At 43.8% G+C, this 27,816-nt stretch overlaps 1 protein-coding gene across 7 annotated transcripts in view; it reads right to left on the reverse strand.

Annotated features, from left to right (window-relative positions):
* The window catches only part of HECW1 (HECT, C2 and WW domain containing E3 ubiquitin protein ligase 1), a 314,683-nt gene that overhangs the window by 138,972 nt on the left and 147,895 nt on the right, over positions 1–27,816 (reverse strand). For all 7 annotated transcript variants that reach the window (XM_068152576.1, XM_068152575.1, XM_068152572.1 and 4 more), the window contains one exon: positions 6,819–6,913. In XM_068152576.1, the coding sequence (XP_068008677.1) occupies positions 6,819–6,913 (95 nt within the window). The remainder of the gene's footprint in view (positions 1–6,818; positions 6,914–27,816) is intronic.

Genomic DNA, 27,816 nt, shown 5'->3' on the forward strand with positions numbered 1-27,816 from the left:
CCTAGCATCTTCTCTTCTCCAGGCTGAACAACCCCAGCTCCCTCAGCTTGTGCTCATAGCAGAGGTGCTCCAGCCTTCAGATCACCCTTGTAGCCCTTCTCTTCTTCTGACTTGCTCCAACAGTTCTATGTCCTTCTTATGATGGGGACACCAATGTAAGAGCTTCTTTAAATGCAAAAACTTATGTTCTCCTGTTCTACCACTTCATGGTGTTCACCTAACCCAGTTGCAACACATAAGCACATAGGGCAGTTGGGATGTGAACAGCATTGCTGCTGCTGTGAAAGAAATACCACGTGAGGTGAAAAACCAGACAGGGCAGATACTTCTGACAGATCAGAAGCCTACACAGATCACCTTCCTCCCACAGTTTACTGATCAGCTATTCTTTTCATAATTATTCACCTCTAGTCAATGGAATCCAGTCTCTGTCAGAAAGAATTTCTTAGCACATATGTTTTCTGTTAGATGCCTTTTTACAAGGGAAAAGGACTTTACTCTGGCAGAGAGAAATTTATATCTGACTGCTGGAGTCCATGCCTCCTTCCAGCTGAGTGAGTATTTCCAGTCATTTCACCTGCTCATTTTGCCTTGGCTTTTTCATTCCTAAGTGACTCCATCTCCTTTGCAGGCAATCAAAACAGGCGGTGTATACAGGGGTAGGTTGAATGTAGGACGTGCTATGATGCTACTTCTTACCTTGCATTCAAAGGCAGCTGCATGGTGGGGGAGCTCTGGCAACTTCCCATCTCAAGAGGAGAAAAAGGGATTCTCTTGCTCAGTCCTGACAAATACCCACACACCTGAGCAAACTCATAGCCTCCACAAAAATGCTGCTTCCCTCCCTGGAGATGCTGAGCACTTGGAGGTACACCACTTACACTTGTTAAAGATGTAGCTGGCTTGCATTCTCTGCTGTGATTAATTGCAGCAGTCGGACGGTGTGTTTGCCATAAACATTTTTCTAACCCCAATTGCTGAACAGTGCAGAAGACACTGGAAGTTTCTGCTTCCTCTTTATCCTCCGTTTCTTAGGTATAATTGTTCTTACACTCTCAAAAGCAGACTGCTGGGTTTATTACATAACAATGACCCAGAAACACAAGACAATTTTAAAACTCACCTGTCACAGAATAATGCATGAAGTGAAAAAGACACAGCTGTGACGTTTAATTCCAGCCTTTGGAAAGAAAGAGGTACAGCTGCCTGCATGTGCACTCAAGATCCTGGTTTGCAGCACATAGATGGAAATGGGACAGGATGCTTCATTGTCAAGCTCTCCCTGGCAGCCCAGGCTCTGACGTGACAGCACGTAATGCAAACATTTACAGCGAGGAGTCCTCAGGAGTGATCTGTCACCACCAAATGGCAGGAGCTTATCAAGCACTAATTCCTGCTGTGGGAAACCCAGCTGAGGCAGCATTTCCACACAAGCACAGCCCAGAGAAGGTCCTTTTCCATAATTAGCTCCAATTTACATCGCTTCCCCCACGATGCTAAGTGCATTTGATATGTGCCATCGTGATCTATGAGACAGGGACGGTGGCATGAAAGCTCCAGAGGTTCGATCAGCTGTGGTTCTTTGCATCTAATACACAGCCACTGAATGCTCCCAATTTAGGGAAGACATTTGTCCTGAGGCTAAAACATTGATTCTCCACTTACTGTCTTTTAATTGTGATGCATCCAATTTATCTTTTTAGGCTATAAACTCTCAGGGGGAAAGGCTCTTCTTTTTCTGTATGCTGTTCTCATGTCAGCTTTGCTTTACTGCAAAAAAGCCGCACGCAGGTTAAATCATTTTCACATCAGCAAGAAGACACTTTCCTTTTGCTAGAATTGCTGTAACTCAGATTGTTTTTCTACAATGTCTGATGTAAAGACGAATTTGAGGTGAGAACATCATTAATAAATGAAGAGTAACAGAGGACTGTTCCAGATGTTGTAAACATGTTCATTTCTACAGAGAAAACTGTGTGCTCGTCCATACCATGCTGATGCTTTTCACAGAATCACTTCAGTCAGAAGAGACCTCTAAGTTCATAGACTCCAACCTTCAACCTAAGATCACTATAACCATTAACCCATATTCCAAAGTGCCATGTCCACATGTTTCTTGAACACCTCCAAGGATGGTGACTCCACCACCTCCCTGGGCAGCCTGTTCCAATGCCTGACCACTCTATCACAAAAGAAATTCTTTGTTATCTCCAACATAAACCTGCCCTGGCACAATTTCAGGCCATTTCTTCTCATTCTATCACCTGATACTAGGGAGAAGACCCAACCCCCACCTCACTCCAAGCTCCTTTTAGGGAGTTGTAGAGAGTGAGAAGATCTGCCCTCAGCCCTCTTCTGTAGACTCATTAGCTGGTGGCTGAAGGACAGATGGACCCCAACAGCTGCTTCCCTGGATGGTGTCCAGCTCCAGCCTGGCTGCACTGTGAGGGCTGTGCTGGTGACTCCAAGCTGACAGTAGGCAGAATGTCACTGTAGGGGACTCTGACCATAGGCTCAGCTCTCCCTCACCAATTTTGATTCCTCTGATATCTACAGACTGTGCCAAAGGTAGGGATGGCACCACTGGAGCAGGGATTTTGGTTTTAGCAAGGGAAAGAGAGCCTCTCCTGAAGTGAAATGAGAAGATGAGAAGGAGGGAAAGATGGTACCAAGATACCAAAGCTATTTTAAACCCCAGGAGGAGACAGAGGTCCCCAACACAAACCCATGGGACAGCAAAATGGGAGGGGAAGAGCTGATTAGGAAGCTTATGCAACACTGCTTTCAAGATGTCACTAGCCCAGATAAAAAAGCCAGCCAGGATGTTCCATTTCTTGCCAACTGCAGGTGCTGCATTTTACTGCTATTACCCCCAGGCCTATTTGCTGCCCCAAATTCACATTTATGCTTCTGCCTTGTATGAATTGGCTGAAGTGCAGAGCACTTCGTTCCCAGACATTCAAGGTTGATGACCACCAGGTGATACAATGTGACAGGACTTTTCACCCACAAATGAACTGCAGGGCATCTTCAGCAGTGGGCGAGGCAGCTCCAATAACTGGGTTACAGCGTAAGGAGAGAGACTCAAATGGAGCAGAACATTCAGCATACAAGAAATGTGAGATGCTACTCAGCCTAAAGCACCAAAGACACCCAACTAACACAGCAACTTTTTCCCCTACTGGAAACAGGATTTCTTTTAATTATCAGTTAAAGATGGTCTCAGCAACATAACAACGGCAATCACTTCCAGCCCCTAGCATGGCTTCTTCCAGCTTCTTTTCCCTTTTCAATTGCTGTGAAGCACAGCAGGACAGACAATGAAGGGGGAGTTGTTCTTGTTTGCAAATTGTGGTGTTAGGACGCTGCTGGTGATGGCTGTTTGCAGGTCCCATTAACAGACGTGCACTGAGCCAATCCCCCAGCTGCTGCCCCTGCTCCACGAGGTGCCACATGCCCAGAGGCTCAGGCAGAACCTGCTTGGGTAGCTCTGGTATCAGCTGCAGATGAGTCTGTGCTAGCAGTGAAAAAACAGTCCCCAGAAGGTCACCTGTCCTCAAATGCTGTCTCTCGAAGGACACCTGCTCTGCATCTTTTTCCCAAGCTGTGCCAAACTAAAAGGTTTGCTTGTGTCAAACACACAAAGCCTCATTCCCTCTCACCCTCTGGAAAAAAATCCCCTTGGTTCAAGGCAACTAGCTTTTCCAAAGCCTTCAGTCCCTCTACCCACACCTGCAAAGCTATTATTTCTAACACTGCTGACACTCCTGACTGCAAAAGAGGGTAAATTTCCAAGCACAGACTGCATGACTCCATCCTCTAGCAGAAAGGCTGTGCAAGACCTGCCCCAAGATCTGAAGAAGGGTTCCTTTGAGCAGAACCCCCCCTCTGCATTCAAGCCACAGCAGTTAGAGGACCATGGCTTTCCCCCCCTCTGCACTCAAGCCACAGCAGTTAGAGGACCATGGCTTTCCCCCCCTCTGCACTCAAGCCACAGCAGTTAGAGGACCATGGCTTTCCCCCCCTCTGCACTCAAGCCACAGCAGTTGGAGGACCATGGCTTTTGCTGGTGCTTTGAGAAATGCCATGCCTGGGACCCTGAGGCAGTGCTCCAAATCACTGGAGCAATGAAATCATCTTAGGAATTAGACGTATCCAATTCAGTCATAGAGGGCCCTCTGTGTCAAGTCTCACTAGGGTAAGAAGTCTCAGGGATCTAAGATGAGCTACAGGCATGGTGCTGGATTGTCACAGCCCTTAAGTGATCGTACAGAGGAATGGGGGGTGGGGTGGGGAAGGTAGAATACACTACTGCTTCACTGCTCAATTATGCTCAGATTATGATTCAAGACAGTGGAATAAAAGCAACGTGGCTGCCCACCCAGTACACTCCTCTGTGGAGAAGGGATGGGGAAGAGATGTGGCAATGTGGATAAAGAAAGCTAAGCATTTACTCTGGCTGCTGATGGAAGAGAATAGCAAAGTACCAACCAGAATATCTGCTGCTTCTTTTGGACAAGAAGTTTCTGATCATCATTCCAAACCATTACAGTTTATTTGGAGATTTACTTTCTCCCTCTGTCCCTGTCCCCACCACTCCCTCCCTGAAAAAGAGAGGAATTTAAAGGAATTTAACCATCAGTGAAAAAGTGAGGGCCGGTGTGTGTTGTTTCTAAGGATAGGACCTGCCCTTTACATGGCATTACTCATGCCCCAACAGCAGCCAGTGCAAAGGCACACAAGAACCAAGAAGAGGCTGGAGCTGCCCTTTCCCATCTGTGCAGTGAGAGCAGTGAATGATGCCAATGGTGCAGGGTGCAGTGAAACGTTCAGATACTTCAGTAGCAAATGGACAGGTACTGCAGAGAGACAGATGGAGAAAGCCAGCTGATGCTTTCAGCTGAGACTGGAGTTTGGAGGTTCTCCCAACTGCAAGTCTTCTCACAGGCAAGAATCAGCCCATTTTTTTCTTCTATTCAGCCTCATACAGGAAGGTCGACCCAGGCTCATAGTGCATAACCTTTGTTGCCATCCCTTCACTTTTGTTGTCCTCATTTCTTAGTGTTTGCACCAAATATTTATTGTCACAAAACAAAACAAGGAAGAGGAAACAACAGAAAAACTGATGATGCACCTACAACTGCTGGCTACTCCAGTCTGCATAGGAAACTGACAAAAAACCCACACAGGCTATTCTATAACCCAGAAAGGAAGGAAAAATTAGAAGGTTAAGTGTGAAGGGAATGCTATTTCCAAGGACACTGGTTTGTCCCTCTAACTGAACTCTGTTACCTGACAGCAATTTTAATCATATTTTATTTCAGTCGAGTACAGTAGACCTGATCCCTACAGAGACCACGAGTACTGCCTGAAGAGGACTTTTAAACAGAAGTCCTGCTGAACTGAAAGCAAATGGTTGCTTTATTTCCCCTTTTATATATAGATATATAAACACACACACATATAAAGGCTCATCTGAAGAAGAGATTACATATTGCACAGGTCCTCAGACATTCCTCTCTTAAACTATATTGCTGATATATATATTGCTGAAATTTCTCAGCCTACTGGTATTAACTGTCTTGGTTGGTTGGCTCCCCTTTCAGGTGAGACTAGGACTATGTTGATGACATAGACTGTGCCCTAAATTCATCATAAAATGAATAGCAAGTCCTGGGTCAACAAGACACTGCTGAATACAGGTCAAAAAGAACTTTCCTGCATCCCACACAATGAAGATATCTAAGGCCACATCATAATGTTCCTCTGAAGACAGCTGAAGGAAACTCCCCAGGCTCTAAAATTGATGAGTGGCTTCCCAGTGAGCATGTCAGAAAGGCACATTGAGACATGAATGCCTGTCATTCCTAAAAGACATGCCATCAAGTTCCTACCCAGCATCCAGTTTGCAGCTATTGTGTGCATCAAAAGAAGGCAAAGAGAAACCTCCCAAAACCTTTACGTGGGTCAAGGGTGAAAAAATTAATCCTTCCTGGCCATGGTGCGGACATAGCCAACACAGCATGGGTGACTTTTGAACCCTTCAGGAAACAGCAACTTGAGACAGTTTAAAAAATCCCAACAGAACAAAAAAAACCCCACCCAAAGTCTAAACATTCAAGCTTTTTTCACATCCACTGAAACCTACATACACCCACAGGTAAGGCAGTTCTAAGCAACATCTGAGATAGCCTTTTTCTCATTCTGGCTAGACTAAAACTCCTCCTCAGATCATGCAGATCTCTGCCAAGAGGAACCTGGCAGGCAGTGAAACACTGTCAGCAAGGCCAGACAAGCTTTGGAGGTCAGCAAGTCTCTCTGTAAGCTTCTAAAAACTATTTCACTCTCACGGTGATTAATTTTTCCAAACCCAGGGAAGACATACAGCTCTTTAGAACCACTGAGCCACAGAGCTTTGCAAAGCTCTAGCAAATCAAGATTGCTCTCAATGAATCCTCAGTCTGTCAGGAATGATGTTCAGTCCTGTGATGGACTGGGTCCTGAATTCCCACTTCTTACCACTGATGGGATTGTGTGACATTGTAGCTGTTCCTGGCACTCAGAGGCACTGCTGTGAAAACACTCACACCTCAGTTTGGCAAAAACCACCTTAAAATAGGAAAATCTTATTCCTTTTCTGGACATTTATTGTTATCTCCTACCCAAGGATCCCAAATACTCTAGAAGCATCACCCAAGCACACACTCTGTCCAGTTTTCATACAAAAGTACACAAAGCAGGCAGGGAAAGCAAGGCACAGCACAGTGACAGCAAGGAATATACATAGAAAAATAATGTAAAAGGTAGGCATAACTTACAGGAGCTGCATTGTTTTTCACTGTGACACTTGGAGTTGTGGCTCGTAGTGCCCCGCTCACACCATGGTAGTACTTGAAGCAGATCTTTGTTTCAGCTGGAATGAAAAAGAAAAAAAGAGAGAGAATTCTGTCAGATTAGAACTGCCTAGGAGAAGCTACATGTCAGCTGTAGCTCAGAGCTCACAGGCACAAGGCTGACAAGCAGTTGAACTGTGGGTGGTGTGTGCCAGGCTGCTTGCAACGACAGGACGCTTCCTGCCTCCAGTCTTCACCTTGGCCAGAGGGAAGAGTTTGGTTCCTGTGCCCAGAAAATTGGAACCCCCAACCCAAGCATGAGTTACAGCAGACAGACCATAGAATACCTGATCAGCATCCTTCAGCTACATTCACAGATTGCATGGGCTTGGAAGGGACCCTCAAAGGTCATCTTATTAAGCCCCCTGCAGTGAGCAGGGACACCTCCAACTAGATCAGGCTGCTCAGGGCCACATCAGGTCTGATCTCAAATGTCTTCAGGGATAGGGCCTCAACCACATCCCTGGGCAACCTGTTTCAGTATTTCACCACTGTCTTAACATACCAATTGCATTGCCCTTTTAACACCACCAACAAAATAAGCTAAATGAGTGCAGTTCTAGCAAAAGATTATACAATGTTGGGAGCTGAGACCTTGGCCACAGATTACAGTGCTGTGATCTACTGTTTCGCACATCCAAAGGACAACTGTGTAGTGACCCAGGCTGATGGAAAACCTGTTTAGCCTGGAGGAGACTGAGGAGGGATCTCATTAATGCTGATCGATACTTAAAGGGAAAGTGGCAGGAGAATGGAGCCAGACTCTTATTGGGTATCCAGCAACAGGACAAGAGGCAATGGACACAAACTGGAACACAGGAAGAACCACATAAACATAAGGGGAAAAAAATTCACTTTGAGGGTGTCTAGCACTGGACCAAGCTGCCCAGAAAGGTTGTGGAGTCTTGCTCTCTGGAGGCATTCAAAACTAGACACATTCCTGTGTGATTTACTCCAGGTGATCCTGCTTTATCAGGGGAGCTGATCAGAGATGCCTTCCAACCCCTGCCATTCTGTGAAAAGTGGTGGAGACTTCAAAAACATGGCCTTGAATTGCTTACATCCAGTTACACAAGGAAAAATAAATCCTGATTTGTTTGTTTGAAACACAAGTTTTAGGAGTATAAAGCCTACACAGCTTTCAAATGTGACTTGGGAAATGAAAACCAAAGAGGTTATATTTCCAAGTAGCTCAAGCACTTCTCATTTCCAGGTGGCTTCTCAGCTCTCCTCCCTGAGGAGGTACCAGGGCCATGCACTCCCCCGATGAGAAGCACAGTGCCAGCACAGTTCATTTGCTGCCATATTTTTCATTCCCACAGCTCATTCTTCATCAGGCAAGCAGGTGCAGATTTCTGCTCACACTGTGGAAACACAACACGCTTCTCCCACTATATGCACAGACATGTACGTGTGCCCCTTTCACTGCACAGCGCTCCACAAGAAGTGGAACAGGCCCCAGGGTCCCTCAGCACCTTCACAAGGGGCTTTGTTGCCCATACTGGGGTTTCATTTGCAACTATGCCCCAAATAAACTTCTGCAAATTGAAGAGAATTACTGGAGGTTTCAGTGCAGCTGAGCAAGCCGTGCTGTTGTTGCACCTGGGAGCAGCAGTTGTTTTCTTTTGGCAGCAAAACCAAGCTGGATGAGCTTGTGGGACTGAAAAACTGCAAGTTCAGATTGACTTTCCCCGTTATAATTTTCACAACAGGACTTTTAACAGCTCAGCAGCTAACTTACTGGCTCACTGAGAAGACAGCAAAAGCTGAGGATATCACAATAGCTAAAACATGCAGTTCTCACTAATTATTCAAATCTTAATTTTCCTCTCCCTTGGAAATTTTTAGCTATAGTTTGAATGGAACATTGAGAGCTAGAATGAAGAGAAGGGTTTTGGTTTTGTTTTATTTTTATTAATTCATGTAGTTGATGAAATGTAAGTTCAGGTACTAGCCTGTAGGACCATCTTCAGATCTCACAGTGGGAAATCTCACCACAGGTTGACAAGTACGTGGTAACTGGCTTCCTAAATTGGGAAACTATGACTGAAAAGAATCTATTTAATGGAACTAAAAGTACTAGACAGAGAAAACAGCAGGAGGAAAGAATATATCCTCATGCAAGTATTCTGGGTATTAGCATTGTTTTCAAGGAAGAGGGGTTACTAAGACTGAATATGTATTTGGAAAGAAGCAGGTGGGTATGGAACATTCCTTTCAGCTTCACACAGCTTCTATTTCTAGTTCAGCCTGGAGAAAAGAAAGTTCCAGGGAGATCTTTATAGTTGCCTTCCAGTACCTGAGGGGACCTACAAGAAAGCTGGGGAGGGACAAGAGGGAATGACTTTAAGCTTGAGTAGGATAGATTTAGGCTGAATAGTAGGAAGAAATTATTTACAGTGAGGGTGGTGAGTGACTGGAAAAGGTTGCCCAGGGAGGTTGTGGATGCCCACTCCCTGGAGGTGTTCAAGGCCAGGCTGGATGAGGGCTTGCACAACCTGATCTAGAGGAAGGTGATCCTACTCACAGCGGGGCTGTTGAAAGTAGATGATCTTTAAGGTCCCTTCCAACCCAACCCAACCCATTCTATGATTCTATGATTCCAATTTAACTTTCAAACTGCCCTCACAGAGCTGCAAACTGGGAAGAAGGCAGCCCAGAGAGATGCAAGTGTCACACCCAATTCTAAACAGTGCCAGAGGTGGTGTCATTCATCAGGCAGCATTTGAGTTGGTGATTTAAGAATATCCAAAGTTTAATTCAGAGAGCTGAGCTGATAGCAAAAAGTCTTATAGAGGCTTCACAGCTTGAGAAATTGCTCTAGAAACACCAAGGGAAGAACATGTTTGTTATTCTAGTTTCTACCTCCCTCCCTTTTTCACTCATCTTTTTCAGGTAAAAAATATTAAGAAAATGGCTATATATTTATAATTAAGTATACACATGCAAACTTTAACAAGTACAAAGCTTGCAAAACTAAACATGCTATCTTCGTGTGCACAAAAGCCACTCTGACCCTAACTGGAGTTCTTTTGCCTGAGAGTTATTCTAAATAATATTGCTGGTGCCATCTTTGTCACTTAAGCAGAGTCCTAACATTTTAATCTTCTGAAGATTGGGTTTGTATTTCTGAATCACCTCTGAGACAGTTTCAAAACAGATGCAGACCTTTGCTGGCTTAGTACCACTGCCTCTGCAGATGAGCAGAAAGCCATTAAGCATAAGCAAGACAGCAATATAAATTAACTTGAATGTTATCCAGCTGGCATTTGGATGCAAAATGTAGTTGCATTTTGTAGTCTTGTAGATTAACTTGTTGTGGAATAAAGGAGACCATTGAACTCTGTCCTGCTGCTCTTGCTCCATGGCACAGTGCACAGGTCAGGAGCAGGTATTGTCCAGTTAATCTCCAGTTATAAATACAGACATGCCATTGTTATTTTCATCTCATTAATTAAAAGTAGGAGCTCACCAGATCAAGTAATGAAATTATAATGTTAAAGTGAGAGAGTAAAGAGGTTAATTTCTCCTTTCAATTAGCATAAATAGCAGTTAAACTGGTAAGCCTTCCAGTAGACAAGATGTTCAAAGATGCTCAGAAGCAGTCGTGCCTGTGGCAGTTACCAAACTACCTGGCTACTTTCACAGACCATGAACAAAAAGAGCATGGTGTTCCCTTTGCATTAGGCATGCTATCTCCATCATACCGTGGCTGTGTTAAAGCCTTCCACTGCACTGATATCAACAAAACAGTTCCCAGTTGTATGCTCAAACCCACTGCTGTAATCATCACAAGTGCAGAAAACACAGCTCCCCGAAAGCAAGGTCCCCAAAGCAGGGTAATGAGAGCTGGGACACAAGAGAGGTCATTCTGTTTTGCTCCTCACACCACAGTCCACCAACATCTCTGTGAGCCACACAGCGGGGACGTTCACAGGGAACAGAGAGGAGCTGGGATGTAGCCCATCCCCAGGCACCACAGAGACTCCTCCTTGTCCAGAGGAAAACCACGACGTTCAAATTGTACTAGACAACAACCCTGCCATGGAACACCATCCTTCTCACAAGGAAAAAAAAATCCAGTCAGCAGAAAACTTCTCTATCAAAGCTCTCAAAGCTCTGAGTTATCTCTATTATCAAACCAGATTTGCAGATTAACTGGACAATTAATTTACCAGCTGAATATTACTCTTCTGGACAATATTCTATGCTGCCTCCACAATTACTCACCCTTTGAAAACACCCTACACCTCCTTACTAAATGGAAATAAGAGGAGGTCAGACTTGATGTGGCTCTGGGCAGTCTGATCTAGTTGGAGGTGTCCCTGCTCACTACAGTGGGGTTGGACAAGATGGCCTTTGAGGATCCCTTCCAATCTGATGCAGTCTGTGAATCTGTGAGATGAAATCTATTAGAGTCTGCTGAGGAATTGTGGCTAGAGATATTGAAAGCTGAAAGCTCTAAGACACCTAAGAGGTATTCTAATTTTCATTCTTCCCCCATTCTTCTTTCTGGTTGGTGTTATTACTCCTGTAGGTTTATTTGATACCCTTTCCATTAAAAACACTGCCATTCCTCCTCATCTTCCTTATTCCTTCAGTTGTTGAAACTGCCCTAAGTCTCTTCTCAAAAGTTCACTTGCTCTTAAAACCTCTGCTCCTTGCTTACTAAGGCTAGTCTGGTCTCAGAGGCTTAGCTTGTACTAAAAGGTGCATTTATTCTCTCAAATATATAAAGCAGCCCTGCCAAGAATAGGCAGTTTTCCTTGTTAAAATGACAAAAAATCCCAACTATCCTAATGAGTATTTCAAAGAAAGACTAAATTATATTCCTTGGGGGAGGCAGGAAGCGTCAGCTGGTGTTTTATAGGAGTGATAAACCTGAGGCAGTTCCACAATCTGGTTGGGATTTACAGCAACGATACTTTATGTTTCAATTAAATGGCTGAGGTGACTAGGCATTAGCTAAGCATTTCTCAGCACTGAACAACCTCCCAGGAAAGCAATGCCAGTGTTAAAAACTGAGTCATTTCTGATCAATTCAGTCTATTACTAAAAGATCTGTTGTTGCTCTTTTGGGCAAACACTGTGCATAAGAAATGAGAGGTGTCAAAAACCAGTAACGAAAACGTAGCTGCCTTTGGTAAGTGGGTGGGCACCAAGTGAACTAATCCAAGCATGAAACAATTAAGCGATGAGTCATAAAGCTTGCCCTAGAGAGGATCCAGAAATGTAATAAACAACATATGATACTGGGCTATAATCAGATTGCTACAGGTCTATCTTCAACCAGCCACAGTCATCTCTGGAAGTGGAGACAGACGGCGTCAAAGTGGAGGTAGGGAATCAATGAAGGGGATGACAATACAATGGGGAAACTGGGAGAGGCCTATAAAAAAATAAGGACATGGAATTGTAATGGGAAACCAATACAGAGGGAGATTAAAGACAGTTTACATGAGGTGTTGCAGTACTGGAATTGAGTAAGCAACAGCACCAATGTCAAAGTTTCCTCTCACCGAGATCTTCATGAAGCACATGTATGAACTTCATCAGCATCTACCCGTGTAACTTGGTGCACAGGCATAAATCCTGTCCACCACCCAAACCTGACCACCCTTCTCCATCTGCTGATGCCTCCAGCAGCCATCTCCTGCTTCTGAATACCCCTGGAATTCAGAAGAGCAGGTAAACTGTGCAACCCCTAGTGTCCAAACCCAGCACCCCTTCATGAGCACGAGCCTTTCACTAGGCATCAACAGTTTTTAGTAAATAGTAAGTACTTTCTCCTGCCCTGTCAGCAAAGAATTAGGACATAAGAGTTCAAGTCTAATTTGTGCTTCCAGCATCGATACACAGTACTGTTTATTTCAGTCAGTCTTGCCTGTTGCTGCTCCATGCAAACAGCAGCTCTTATGTCTGTGCTCTGTCAGAAAAACTGTTCCAGAAACGGCCTGGCCAAGATGCAATGGTGACACTACAGCCACCAAACTGGTCTGCTCTTCAGCCACCTCTGGACTCTGTATTTCCTCAAGCTGTCCACCACGTCTGCAACACAACCACTTAGAGCTTTCCTTAAGGCACCTCAGGTTTTAGACAACTAACAGTTTAAAACCAAGCAAACAAGGCCTAAACAGATGTGTTCCTTTAATCCCAGTTGTGGAATTGCTTCCACTTTTCTGGTGACTTTCTCCTTGCCCTGCTGTAAAACATGCATAAACATGTAAATAGACTTAAGGGACATCTTTTGAGAAACCATGAGATAGAAGGTTTTAAAATCTCAGATTATTATAACGCTTCCAGGCAAGAATGAAAAGTGTACCTGGAGACAGAAGTAAGGCTGACCAGTACTTATCGAAAATACCAGACATAAACCTTTGCAAGGAAACTTTAACAGCTCAAAGCCAACCTCCAGGAATCTTCTAATGAGGATTAAATTCAAGACAAAAATCCAAACTTGTCAAGATGCAGAAATGCACAATTAGAATATTCAATCAACCTTAATTCCACAACAATAAATAATGTATTTCAGGGGTTGTAGTTCCATCGGACACTGAAGAACAGATTAGATAATCACAGTCATTTTTTTCAGCATTCTGGTCTGTGTCAGGAATACTGTGACCAGCAGGAGTAGGGAAGGGATCCTGACCTTGTACTCAGCACAGGTGAGGCCACACCTCAAATACTGGGTTCAGTTTCAGGCCACTCACTACAGGAAAGACACTGAGGGGCTAGAGTACATCCAGAGAAGGGCAACAAAGCGGTTGAAGGGTCTAGAGAACAGGTCTGGTGAGGAGTGGCTGAGAGAACTGGGAACCTGAAAGGAGTTGGGGATCGGTTTCCTCTCCCCAGTATCATGTGATAGAACAAGAGGAAATGGCATGCAAGTGGTCAGGCACTGGAACAGACTGCCCAGGGAGATGGTAGAGCCACCATCCCTGGAAGTGTTCAAGAATCATGTAAACATGGCACTTGGGGATATGGTTTAATGGTCATGGTGGTATTAGGTCAATGGTTGGAGTTGATCTTAGAGGTCTTTTCCAAGCAAAACAATTCTTGATTCTATAATGTACAGATGGTGTATTTTCAGACTGTTATTGCTTCACAAGAGCTGCACATTCTGGGCTGGACTTACTTCCTCTAGAAGAAGAGAGCTGATGATTATCATTTATTATATCATTGATTATTTGTTCTGTTGTTGGTTTTGATCTGTGGATACTCTCTGCTATTGATTTTCTTTTTTATTCCTTTGTTTGATAATGAGATTCAGCAGCTAGCTGCCTCCAACCACCACAAGAGTAGTACAGCACTTTAGTACACTCATCACTAATGTGGAACAGATCCTTACAGTCAGTGGGCCACTCTCCTCTCTCTTAACTTCACTTGTCTAAACCCTCAGTTTTGCAGGCTCCATGCCACTTTGATTTTAGGTCTAGTTTTGTATAATCCACTTCTATTACAAAGTCACAGGATGCCAGGTTGGAAGGGACCCCGAGGGTTATCTGCTCCAACCTTTCTTGATGACAGTGTAGTTGAAATGAGATGGCCCAGCACCCCGTCAAGCTGAGTCATAAAACTGTCCAGTGTAGGGGAATCCGCTGCTTCCCTAGGAAGATGATTCCAACATCTGGTAGTTCTCATGGGAAAACATTTTTTTTGGAGTCCAATGGGAATCTCCCCAGCAGTAACTTGGTACTCATCACCCCCTATCTTTTCTATGGGAGTCCTTATAAAAAGGGAACCTCCATCTTCCAGGTAGCCACCCTTTACGTACTGGTCCATGGTAATAAGGACTGCCCTAAGCTGCCTCTTCTCAAGGCTGAACAAAGCCAGTTCTCTCAGCTGTTACCATACTGTTTACATGAAATGACACACATCTGCTTACCCATGGCTGCCCTGGGATTAATTATCACTGTTCAGAATTTGTTTCAAGTGTAGATTCCTGAAAATAAGACAAATCAGCATCACGCCGATTTCTGACTGATGAAAATAACGGTATCCAGGAGTTCCTGCTACAGCAGAAACACAACAAAGTGGTTCTGTAAGATGCCATTCAGGAAGAACACAGAGATGTAATTTCAACAGGCTGCTGCTTACGTGCTATCCTCATAAAAACTGTCCTATTGGCAAGACTCATTACTGAGGAACGCGAGCAGCTGGAATGGATGTGTGCTTATACATTCATTTCCAGCACTTGTCTGTATTTCTCCAGACAGGCAAGACAATCTAGCACTGCTGATTACTAAAGCTGCTTGACGTTTTTCATTATAAACCTTGTTTCCAGTTGCTTATACATTTTCAAAGATATATACATTTGTAGTAACATTTGCATGTTGCATGTCCGCCTCAGATCTACAGAGATGCACAGCAAGAAAATTTCCTGCAGAACACTGAAACTGTGAGGGTAAGGGAAAATCTTTTCAAGATTTCTGAAGACCTTTTATTCCCTTCCATGATAATATTGAGAAATTACTATACTAAGCATGTATCTTTTGCTCTTCCTGTAAAAGGGCATTAAAATTCAGCTAAGTCTCTGCAAAAAAATTGTTTGATGTGCTCATTTGAGACATCTTTGATTTTACCATCTAAATGCCCAGCAAATCCTGCCTGTGCTGAGCATGTTGTGGACTGGTCTTAAGAAAAGATTTTTTTTCTGCAATAGACATCTAAGCTCTTCCTGGCTGTGCCATGTCTGGGTGCCTCTCCTAGGTGCTTGAGGACTGTATCCCTGAGATCACCCCACTCTGCCAAGTAGCATGGAAAAGAAGAACGTGAATCCACTGCCAGTTTGCCCCTGTTGAAGAAAGAGATGAAGGCAGCTGGAGGCATCAAGGAGCATGAAGATGGAGAAAAAAAAGCCAGGACAAAACCAGGGTTTTGTGATGATTAATGGTGAAGAAATAAAACCCTTGTGAATTGTGGTGGTCATAGACTTGAGTAAAGAAGAATTGTGGGAGATCAGGGAGCAGAGCACTGTTTCAGTCTTGCTAGGACAGACAAGCACTGCGAACTGCCTTCATAGTGGGAAGGTAGTGCACATACTGAGGGACTTGGACTCAAGCTCCCAGTTGGGCAATCACAGGGAGATGGCAGTGGGGTTTCTGGCCAGTCTGTTGGCCCAAATTCTGTCCAGGTGAGGAGGGGTTGGAACACATTAAAATCTACAGCCATCCTGTGGCCTTTGCGAAAGTCCAGAGTCCAATTTATGGTGGACAAGAGCCTGCAATGGGCATCAAAGTGTCCATTAAGCCTGGCATTCAGGCTGCAACCAGAGTTGGGGCAGAGTAAAGCAAAGCAAAGCTTCTGCAGGAAAGGTCAGTGGAAGGATGCCACTGCCCAGCCAGTAGCTAAAGATGCTAAATATCTTTAATAAAAAGGTGTTTTAGCCCTTATGCAGCTAGAAACAGAATCTGCAGTTTGCTCTGGGGCATATTCTTCAACTATTACCCACTTCTTAAATTTTAATGTATAATATGAGTAATGAAATTGAAATTGGGTTTGCTGAAACATCTCACATCCTTGCAAATAATCATTTCCCCCTAAAATTATATTCAGAAATGTGAGATGGGGGGAAGGAAAAGAAAGGACTCAGGCTTACCATTCCTGGCACTGAGTCATCTCTCATGCCATTGAAATCAACAGAACTATTTGCTCCATATTCATAAAGCCAGCAGGATCCAGCTTACAACAGGCAAGAATTTTATTGGCTTACATTGACACCAAACAGTGCTATCTGCTTTGTGGTTTTGGACTGCTATAAAGACAGACACCCATCTGAGTGAATGCTGGGGATGGTGGAGGGAAATGGGGTTGTAACAACTTACCTGTCTTTCATCAGAAGGAGGAAAAGCTGTTTGAGAGGCACCTTTTGGTCACTGCAAACAGCAAATTATAAGGGCTGCATTAAAAATGAGACTTTAATGAAATTCCAAAGCCTACAGGCGTGTAATGTTTTTATGTAAATCAGCTTCACGATGAGTTTTTTTACCAGGAGCAGTAGCAAGTGTGCAATTTATTGGAGAAAAACTTGAAATCATCAAAGCATTTTTAACTGTGTGATAGTTGAGTCCATAATAACTGGAAACCATGCCTAAAGTTTGCTCTCTCATCCTAAGCACTCATGCACATTGAATGAAAAACACCATTGCAGGCAAAATCAAACGTGTTTCGTCAATTTATGAGGGAGATGATCCAAACCATCTTCTGAAATGCGTCAGTGACATCAGACTAAGTATTTCAAACAGCAGTTTTGTTTTAAAACTGGTTACAATGAACTTGACAGGTCTTTAGCAAAATTGGATAGTAGAAAAATCTATGCTTGCAGTAGGCTTGCAATGAGCCTTACCTGCTAAACTGAAAGCCGTCTGTTTCACTGCATGAGTGGCCCCTTAGCTACGTCACAGACACCAACAATATTCAGGAAAGGAATCTGAAGTGGAGAGGGAGTGCCTGGCTGTGTTCTCACTGACACCAATAAGCACTATTTCACAGCATAAACAGACATTAAATACACAGAGATATCCCAGAGCTTTGTTCTGAGTATCAGCAGAGGTGCTGTGACTCAGGAATGACAGAGAAAGCTATAAACTCAAAACTATACAATAGCTCAAGGCTCCATGAAAGAGGAGGGACAGGAAGAGCAGGGGACCCCTCTCCTCTCTTTAAGTGGTACTCTCAGAAAAAGCAAGCTCTGACTCCCTCTGTCACAACGTATTCTTTAAGTGTCCAGACACTATGCCTGTCCCACCCTGTCTCCCAGAGCAGATGCCTGTGAACCATCAGCTCCTTGATTTTATCAGGGCAATAGCAGTTAAAAGTCTTAATTAAATACATATGACTACATTATGCCTTCAGGCACAGCCATGAGCAAGATAACACATGAACTTCAGAAGCTAAGTACCTCAAACACAGCCCTCTACATCACAATGTTTTTATTCCCCTTGATCTCAAAACATAGGTGGACCTGGAATTACTTTGGATTTATAGGAGCAGAAAATTACACCAGCCTTATGATCAATCATTAGTATTTAGGAAGGTGTAAATCATAACTTTATCTGGAGCCTGTTTTCTGAAGGGAAAGGACAATATGAAAAGAAACACTTTGCAACTCCAAATCCAGTCAAGTACTGAAATTAGGGAGGATTCATTTTTTCATTTACATTAGTATCAGTTTAATTCAAGACACTTGCTACAGCATTTCTTGAGCTGCTCTTTAATCATGTGTTTGATAACCATAACTGAATGTCACTTCAGAAACAGAACGTTCACTTGAGTCAATCTTTAAGTTTTTTTTTCTTCCAAGATTACCTTTGGAGACATTAGTGCCAAAACCAGCCATAGACTCACAGAGTAATAGAATGGTTTGGGTTGGAAGACACCTAAGATCATCTGCTTCCAAACCCCTGTCATAGGCAGGGACACCTTCCACAAGACCAAGTTGCTCAAGGCTTCATCCAGCCTGTCCCTGAACACCTTCTTGGAGGGGCACTCAGATGTTACAACTCACTCAACAATTCTTTAGAACTGAGAAGTGGCTAAAGAAGCTGCTTTGCTGTTGGCATCCGTCATGGACCTCACCACACCCCCAGCTCCCTTTACACATTACATCCTTTCTCCTGTTACTCTGCACCACTACCAGTCAGAAGCCAAATCTATTCACATTGTCAGTGCTAAGCTCCTTTCAGTCTCTACCACACATTACAATAACAGCTTCTGTGTTTAGCAGCCCCACTGTGCAATATCACACTCAGTGTGCATGCTGACTGTTACAGCCAGTCAAGGGTGTGCCATGCAGTACAGAAAGAGTCTTGTGATTAAGTCTTTCGGCAATGAGACATGAATATTATCAAGAAAATATTCCTTGCAAAAAAGAAGCCAAGAGCTTAACACCATCACTTACAATACCCCTAGAAGGGCTGCTTTTCTTTCTTTAATATCTTTATCACACTTGAGAATCAAAATGCACACATTCCTTCTATCTGCTGCATATCTAAAGGTATTCTTAGCCTAATATTTCCATGACAACGGAGCAACAAATGGTCAATTGGAGAAGATGGCTGAATGAAAATTTAGATTGCTCGTAGAAGCAGCTTCCTATTGCTCAATTGTTTCAGTTACACACTACACTAAGTGCATTATTGTTTATCATCATCAAACAAAAAAAAAAAAAATGTTGAGCTATTAAGATACTTACAGATCATAGAATCATAGAAGGGTTTGAGTTGGAAGGGGTGTTAATGATCATCTAGTTTCAACTCCCCCTGCCAAGGGCAGGGACACCTTCCACTAGACCAGGTTGCTCAAGGCTTCATCCCACCTGGCCTTGCATGCCTCCAGGGAGGGGACATCCATGATCTTCCTAGGCAACCTTTTCCAGTGTCTCACCACCTTCACTACAAAGACATACAGTAAAGACTGCTCTCTGCTGTCATAGTATGAAGACCCTAATACAAGTAAAAGGAGGCAGCCAAATGTTGCTTTAGATAGAAGTAAGAGCTCACAGAGAAAAGAAAGAAGAGTTGTGGTGCTCTTAGACAATTGGTAATAGGCTACATGTACCAAGAATGCAGTGGGAAGTATGATGACTCAGTCTTTGCTTTCCTGATTCCACAACAGAGCAGAACTGCAGACAATTTTGGAAGAGAATCATTAGCAAGACCAAAACAAAGGCCAGCGTTCCAGGCAGTGCCATAAAAGGTATGACTGGGAAAAACTCTTTCACTGTGAGGGTGACAGAACACTGGAACAGGCTGCCCAGGAGGTTGAGTCTCCTTCTCTGGAGATATTCAAGACCCACCTGGATGCGTCCCTGTGTGATCTGCTCTAGCTGCTCCTGCTCTGCAAGGTGGTTGGCCTAGATAATCTTTCAAGGTCCCTTCCAACCCCTAACATCCTGTGATTCTGTGAAAGGCAATGAAAACACACAAGGGAACAACTCAAGGAAAGTCACACAACTTTCTTTTTTTTTTTTTTTAATTGATCTTATTTGCAATGCTCCTAAGAGGTCAACACAGCATAGGGAGAAAATGAGGACAGTTGCACCTGTGTTTTGGCATAGTCAGTCTACTGAAGGCAAAAGACAGTCACAGCACAATAACCGTGCAGCAGAGATTGAGATCTCTGGTACACTGTTTCCTGGGGACAAACATTGCCATCCTGCAAACATTTTCTTTCTTTCTACTCTTCTTTTTCCTTCTCTGTGGAAAGGAAATTAAGAGCATTGAACAATTTGTAATTCTATCACTCAGTACTTGCTACATTATTAAATACAAGAGGGAGATGAACAGCCTTGCACTGCAATTACCCAGTGACCAAAATTCCCCAAAGTTCACTTGTTCTGAGAAACAGCATTCTTAGAGGTTTTTCCTTAATGCACCAAAGATTTACCTGGGCAGGTCTTGTAAGCATTAATTAAACAGTGGAAGAGAGACTTGTGTGCCTTCACAACACAGAACTGTTCTCTTCTTTACAGATCCAAAGCATTTATAATTGATTGGGTTTGCCCACTCAGAAACACAAGCCTTGAAGAAAGGCTGCATGCCCGCTATGCCGCTGAGGCATGGTCTGCTTCTTGTCTTAGACTTAGAAATTAACCGGTTTGGAAAAGACCTTTAAGAGCATCAAGAAGTCCAACCAATCACCCAATACCATCTAATCAACTAAACCATGGCATTAAGTGCCTCATCCACTCTCTTTTTAAACACTTCTAGTGATGGTGACTCCACCACCTCCTTGGGCAGCTTATTCCAATGGCAAATCACTCTTTGAATAATTTCTTCCTAACATCCAGCCTAAACCTCCCCTAGCACAGCTTGAGACTGTGTCCTCTTGCTCTGGTGCTGGGGAAGAGACCAACCCCCACGTAGCTACAACCACCCTTCAGGTAGTTGTAGCGAGCAATAACATCTCCCCTCAGCCTCCTCTTCTCCAGGCTAAACAACCCCAGCTCCCTCAGCCTCTCCTCATAGGGCTTGTGCTTCAAACCTCCCACCAGCCTTGTTTCCCTTCTCTGAACAGGTTCTTACAAATGCTTTGCTTCACAAGAGCAGGGTCCAACTTCCTTCTGTTTGTTCACAGGCAGAGACTGCGCCCTCACACCTTTTGGTTTGTGCAGAAACTTGTGAGCTACACTGCTGGCTGGTGAAACCCAGTCAGTGTGATGCCTTTGAGAGCACAGTCAGAGTCTCTGCCCCTGTATAATGGATGAAAACTTGGCATTCTCCTTTTAAAGCAATGTCACCAGAGCTCCTCTCCTGTGTCCTGCTGCTAAGCACAACAGGGATGGGATGGTGTCATCTGCAGGTTTAACAAGGTTTACTTTTTCCAGAGAGCACTTGTAAAAGACAAAGCCCAGACCCCCTCTACTCTGCCCTGGTGATGCCACATCTGGAGCACTGTGTCCAGTTCTGCACCCCTCAACTCCGGAAGGACCGGGAACTGCTCAAAAGAGTCCAGTGCAGAGCCACAAAGATGGTGAAGGGAATGGAACATCTCCTTTATGATGAAAGGCTGAGTGAGCTGGGGCTCTTTAGCCATGGGGAGGCCTCATTAATGTTTGTAAATATGTGAAGGTGAATGTCAGTAGGACAGAGCTAGGTCTCTTCCCAGTGATGTATAACAATAGGACAAGGAGCAATGGGTGAAAGATGGAGCATAAGAGGTTCCATGTGAAGATAAGGAAAAACTTTTTCACTATGAGAGTAACAAGCACTGGAACAGGCTTCCCAGAAAAAACCTGTCTGGATGTATTCCTGTGTGACCTTGTCTAGGTCTGGTCTGGCAGAGGAGTTAGACTAGATGACCTTTCAAGGTCCCTTCCAGCCCCTAACATTGTGTGATTCTGTTTGAGACCCCAGAGTTGTCTGCTTGATGCACAGCCCCTTTTTGGGGTCTCTACTTTCCCTGGAGCAATGCAATCTCTGCAGACCAGAGGACCTCAGATGCTGATAGCCATCACAAGATGTACTGTGAAGAGAAAAGTCCTTTATACACTCCAGTCAGTCTCATTAATGAGGTTTCTTTTCCAATACCAGCTGGCATGTTATCTGACCATTGCCCCAACTACAAGTCTACACTGCTTCAAAAGATGCTGTGTGTATTTGCCACCACCTCCTCCACAAAAAAAGGAAGAACTACAGCTGGCTCCAGGGAGGCAGACTCATGCATCATGTCCCTGCAATTTCTTCCACAAGTGGCGTTGACCATTCCTCCCTCAGAGCTGCTCAGGTCTCTGTTTGGCAGCAAAGGGAAGGCAGCACAGCTGCTCTAGGAACCGGGGTTGTGCATATAGCTTTGCTGCATTTGTCTGAGCCATTCCGCAGGGAAGGATTTCTTACATTTTGGCTTGAGATGGCCCAAATGTGGCTGCTCACCCATTCAGGAAACTCCTATTCACAGGGCATTTTGATTAGGTGCTACTGCTACAGCATCTATTATTAAGGTCCCTGGGTATTTAGAAGACAAAGCACAAGCTATCAAGAAGGAAAAGATCAAAAGGCTTCTAAGAAAGAGGCATCACACCTATTATTACTTCTCACTTTAGAGCTCCCTCTGCAATCTCCTATTTCGGCAACTCCTTTTTTCATTCTAAAATACCAACTTCTGTTCATTACTTATTTGCAATCTAATAATTGTAGAACAATATTGCTATAATCACAAAATGAAGCATGACTTTTTAAAGCCCAGCAATTCCCAAAGTATCTTACTCAACACAGGTAAAAAAGAAGAGGCTACATCTTAATAGATGAAAGGCAAGATAAAATACCCCGACTGTAAAAGGATCTAAGAAACTAATGCTGAGATCATTTGGATGACTGCATTTGTTTCCACGTGTTACAAAAACCTGGAAGTGTGAGGCAAAAAAATTACTATGAAACAGGTGATGCATTTGTGCATGTTAAAACCAATATATTCAAAGAATGTGGAATACAAATACCACTTCTAATAAACAAGGGGACAAAGAACCACAGGCAGCCTAGACAAGGTACTGCAGGGTGAGGGAGGCTGCTTCTCCAGCAAAATACATCAAGACCTACATTGGGAGACAGTGAAGAATGGTCTTCAAGTCATTGATAGTGCCTAGTGGTTACAAAACCCATGTACAGGTGCCAGTATACCCATCACGTGAAGGTGTCTGTCAGGTGAGTTGTTTGGCTTCACACTTCACCACTGGGACCCACAGTGCAAGCTGCAGATGTTTGGGGCTGGGGCTGACATTTGGAAACCCTCAGAGTAACTCCCAGCTTTCTCAAACCCATTCAAGATGAAATTGCTGCAGTCACACACAGAGGTGACATTATCTTAAAGTTTTTAATAGTAAAGGCTAAGGTCTCCAACCAGAGCAGGCTTAACTCCCATGGGAACTGCTGCACTGTGAAAAGGAAAACCTAATGCAAATCACCACCAGCCTGAGCAAGATCCAACAAGCGGCTGTGTGACAAGATGGAGTGGGGTGCCTGCAGATAACCTGGGCTATTTTAAAATCATTCTTTTACAGAAATAAGCTTGCAGAGAACCTAGACAAAATCAAAAGCAGAGGAAAAGGGCATCTGAAACAAAAGGATGTAGCAGTGGAGAAAAGACGACTGTGGAGTACTTCCCTTTGAATCAGCTGTGCAGTTATAATGTGCACTATTGCTAATTTATGCTTAAGTGCTTATTGGGTGTTTTTCCCCCCTAATTTTCCAGTTACATTAAAATATGAAATTCAATCACAAGCTTAGCACTCATATTCATACCTCTTACAGTCCCAAGAAAGAGATTTTCAGCCTTTAACTCAATACCCTCTATGCAGCAACACTGCAAAAGGAAAATGCTCTGTGTTTTGTTGTGGTCTGGAAGACAGATGTCAGCTTCACCTGCCTGGGGTAAGCAACCCGGGCCACCACTTTGCCACCTCTGGCAGCAACACACTTCACAGAATCACAGAGTGATTGGGAAGCTTGGAAGGGACCTCTGGATATATCAAGTCCAACCTCCCTGCTAAAACATGTTTGCCTGGAGCAGCTTGACAGCAGGAAACCTGGCTTTTATTCCAACCTCTGCCACTGACTCATTTCAGTAGTTTCACTCTTTCCTAACTTAATTTCACCCTCTATAAGATGAAGAAAATTATACTCCCAGCAAGCCAACCCAAAGGGGAGAGGTATATGAGTGTTTGCTAGTCCTTCTGTAAGCCAGTTTTCATAATAATGGGGCTGTTCTTCAGTCACAGGAGAGAAGTATTCTCTTCTGCAAAGCAATGCTCATGATGACAGCAGGGACTCTGTAAAGCCTGTTGGCATCGGGGAGCACAGCATCTCAGTAACAGTTAAACTCCCAGCAGTGACATGGTGCAGCTAGCTGGTCAGCCTGCCTCTGCAGAGGTAAGGCACTACATGTATGCTTCTCTACTGACCTGATGGGATTGGACTGAGCAGGTCATCACAGCATTTAGCTCTACTTATTACTGAAGCTGCGATCAGCCAGCCCACATGGAAATTGAAAAGTACATTCCCAATTGCTCTTAAAAGTATCTGTTCAGATCTATCCTACACCTGTTTCCCCTTAAATCACAGACAGACTTGTACTGTTAAACACTCCTGAGCTGTAACCCTGTCACTCCCAGCATGAGAAATCCCACCGAGAGAGCACAGCATTCAGAGAAGCACTGTGTTTGGCACCTCGCCCAGCAATCACAAAGGAAGAAGGAAGGAATGGAAAGTGAGACTGAAAGCTACCAAGAGAAGTGACTGGCTGTAGGTGTTCTATAGCAGGCACACAGAGGGAAGGGACTTTCTACTGTGGGAGGAGAGCTCATCTGGGATGCAAACAGACATGTACAACTAACTTGATAATGGCAACAACAGGCACAATGCTACACAAGTCCAATCTGCCCTTTCTACATACTGCTGATGCACTAACCAAACAGTCCCTTTACATCTTCTAGTGGTGTTTCACCCAGACCTGGGGAATTGTCCCCTTCATACAGAAGTTATAAGTGCAGCCTGAAACCAATATCATTTGTTGAGATGCTCATAAACACATCCAGGCTACCCTCTATTCAGTCTTGCAATCCTGTATCTTACACAACATAAAACACAACTCACAGTGACAAGAAGGTCATATGTAAGTATCTGCAGGTAATAACATATTTTAGTTCACCCACCAGAACAACAAAGAATCTATTAAACAAAACAAACAAACAAACAAGTAAATGTAGAGTTTGGGTTTTTTGCAAGTATCCTTATAAACTACCAGCAGTCAACATGTTTCATTAGGCAGTGTTGAGTGCTATAAAAGAAAGAGTATCTAACAGAGCCACCATGAAGTTTTAAGAACACAGGAGAGAGAAGACACAATGATCTCTGGATGGGTTTGCAATACTTCAGTTTGCAGGGTTTATTTCCCTCTTCTACATCTTAGGATTTCTAGTCTGAAAGCCAAATTCTTGAACTCTCACCTGCTGTGAACTGACATCATCTCACATACTAATGGATCCCTCCTACTTCATGCACACAAAATCCCCAGACTCTTGTTTTTCAAATGGAGATCCTTTACTAACATGTGTATTTTCCAGATCTGAGGTCTCAAATAGGCTCTGAGGATATACTAATTTACCTCCTAGCTAAAGGCCAGCATAAGATGTGCATATTTACCACGTCAGATGGGTCTGTCAAAGAAAGTGCTGCTGCACGTACACTGTCTTCTGTATAGCACTGCTGTGGACATCCAGCTGCTGAGTGCCTCTCCAAGGCTTCAAAAGAGGTAAATGCATTTCCAGTGTGCTTGTTGCATTGTTTTGATGGCTTGTTTTTCTACCTGCTTGGTGGCTTGGAGAACAGATCTACTATAAAATGACTGTCACGACCTCAGAGAGGGCTGGCAGACACAGCTTTGAGTCTGCCATCATGCAGGAACCTTTATGTCAGCCTTGACAAGATGTGGCTTCTAAAATGAAAGTGTTTCATAAAGACAAAGGAACTTTCAATCCATGTCACAACAAAATCTGCTTATGGATTTGGTGTTTGATTTATCCCTTAAAATATTTTCCAACACCTAGACTCTATGCCTCTTCCACAGTAGCTGTCAAAAGTCTGTTTCATCTCCTTAAAGCCTACAGAAAAACACCCACTGATTTTAGTGGGTGGAGACTACACCTAGGTCTTCTCATTTTCCTTCCAAAAGAAAGTCTCCTGAGTTGTAATCTATTCCTTTTACAGCCACATCACTTAGTCCTGCTGCCCTTCTCCAGGCCATTTCTAAAGCTCCTGCAATGTTTGTTTGAAAACAGAGAGATAATGCAAACATTCCCAATGGCATCCTGAGCTGTGTCAAAAGAAGTGTGGCCAGCAGATCGAGAGAGGTGATTCTGCCACCCTGCTCTGGTGAGGTCTCACCTGGAGGGCTGTGTCCTGTTCTGGGACCCCCAGTACAGGAAATGACATTGATCTGCTGGAGTGGGTCCAGAGGAGGGCCACAAGAATGATCAGGGGCCTGAAGCACCTCTCTTATGAAGACAGCCTGAATACATGTGGGCTGTTCAGCCTGGAAAAGAGAAGGCTCCAGGGAGACCTTGTAAGTACATTTCAGTATATCACAGTATCAGTCAGGGTTGGAAGGGACCACAAGGTTCATCTACTTACAACCCCCATGCCATGGGCAGAAACACCCCACACTAGGTCAGGCTGGCCAGAGCCTCATGGAGGGGACCTAAAGGAAGGTTGGAGAAGGACTGTTTAGGAGAGCTTGTAGTGATAGGACAAGGGGCAGTGGTTTGAAACTGAAGCAGGATAGATTTAGGTTGGACACAAGGAAGAAGTTCTTTACAATGAGAATGGTGAAATACTGGAACAGGTTGCCCAGGGCTGTGGCTGAGGCCCCATCCCTGGAGACATTCAAGATCATTGTGGCCCTGGGCAGCCTGAACTAGTTGGAGGTGTCCCTGATGCCTGCAGGGAGGCTGGACAAGATGACCTTTGAGGGTCTTTTCCAATCCCCTGCAACGTGTGAATTACATACATAGGTCAGCTAAGTCACGATTCACAGAAGTGTTACTTAGCACTTCACTGCATCCCAAATGCAACAAATTTATGCACTTTACAAATAGATATGCTAAAGCAAAGCAGACTCTATTTTCCAAACCACACAAAACCTAAAATGGGCTAGTTCAGAGGCAGAAATTTTATCTTTGCAAGTATTGTGTCTATTTAAAAGGTTTCCACTGAGTCATTTTCTACCAGAAGAAAGCACAACATGAGATGATGGATCCATCGTAGAAGGACACAGTAGAGCAGCAGTAATTACAGAGGTGCCTGCTAGCAGTGCCACTGTTAAGGCTATGTCAGGAGGTTCATTATTAATCCAGTTCTCATGGTTTCACAGCTTAGTCACAAAACACCCATGTACTGGCCTTAAACCGCCATAGAAATTTTCATCCCAGAAGCAATTTATTTAGTTACTTTCTCTTCTTGTAAAAGTACGAAGAGGAAAAAAGGGAATTCTATAAATTTTTCAGGATTCTCTATGAAGATACACCAAGGAGAGAGTTTATAATTTTAAAAGAGCAAATTCTGACACTCTTGGGTGAAATCCATATCTTGTTTAAATTCACAGCTAGTTCTCTCAGCTGCAGCAGGGACAGGATCTTAGGCTCTGCATTCTGGAGTTCAGATCCACAGAGCTGCTCTTGCCTTCTCTCATTTAATTTTTGGTCTCATTAAGCTACTTTCAGTTGCAACATAACACAAATCAGCTCAAACCCTACTGAAATATGTTGGTGCAGATCATTACACTCATGCACTGTCACTGTTTTGAGCATTGCTAAGTGTCTCACAAAAGATGAGATCTTTTGAAAGAGACATGTTAGAGAACATCTGGAAGCCCCCTCTAGACAGCTGCTCACAGCTCTGGAAAGAAACACTTCAAACAAATCAATTCTGGCTTG

This window comes from Melanerpes formicivorus, unplaced genomic scaffold (genome assembly GCF_026170545.1).
Source record: "Melanerpes formicivorus ecotype bairdi unplaced genomic scaffold, bMelFor1.0.p_v2 SCAF_24, whole genome shotgun sequence".
Lineage (NCBI taxonomy): Eukaryota > Metazoa > Chordata > Aves > Piciformes > Picidae > Melanerpes > Melanerpes formicivorus.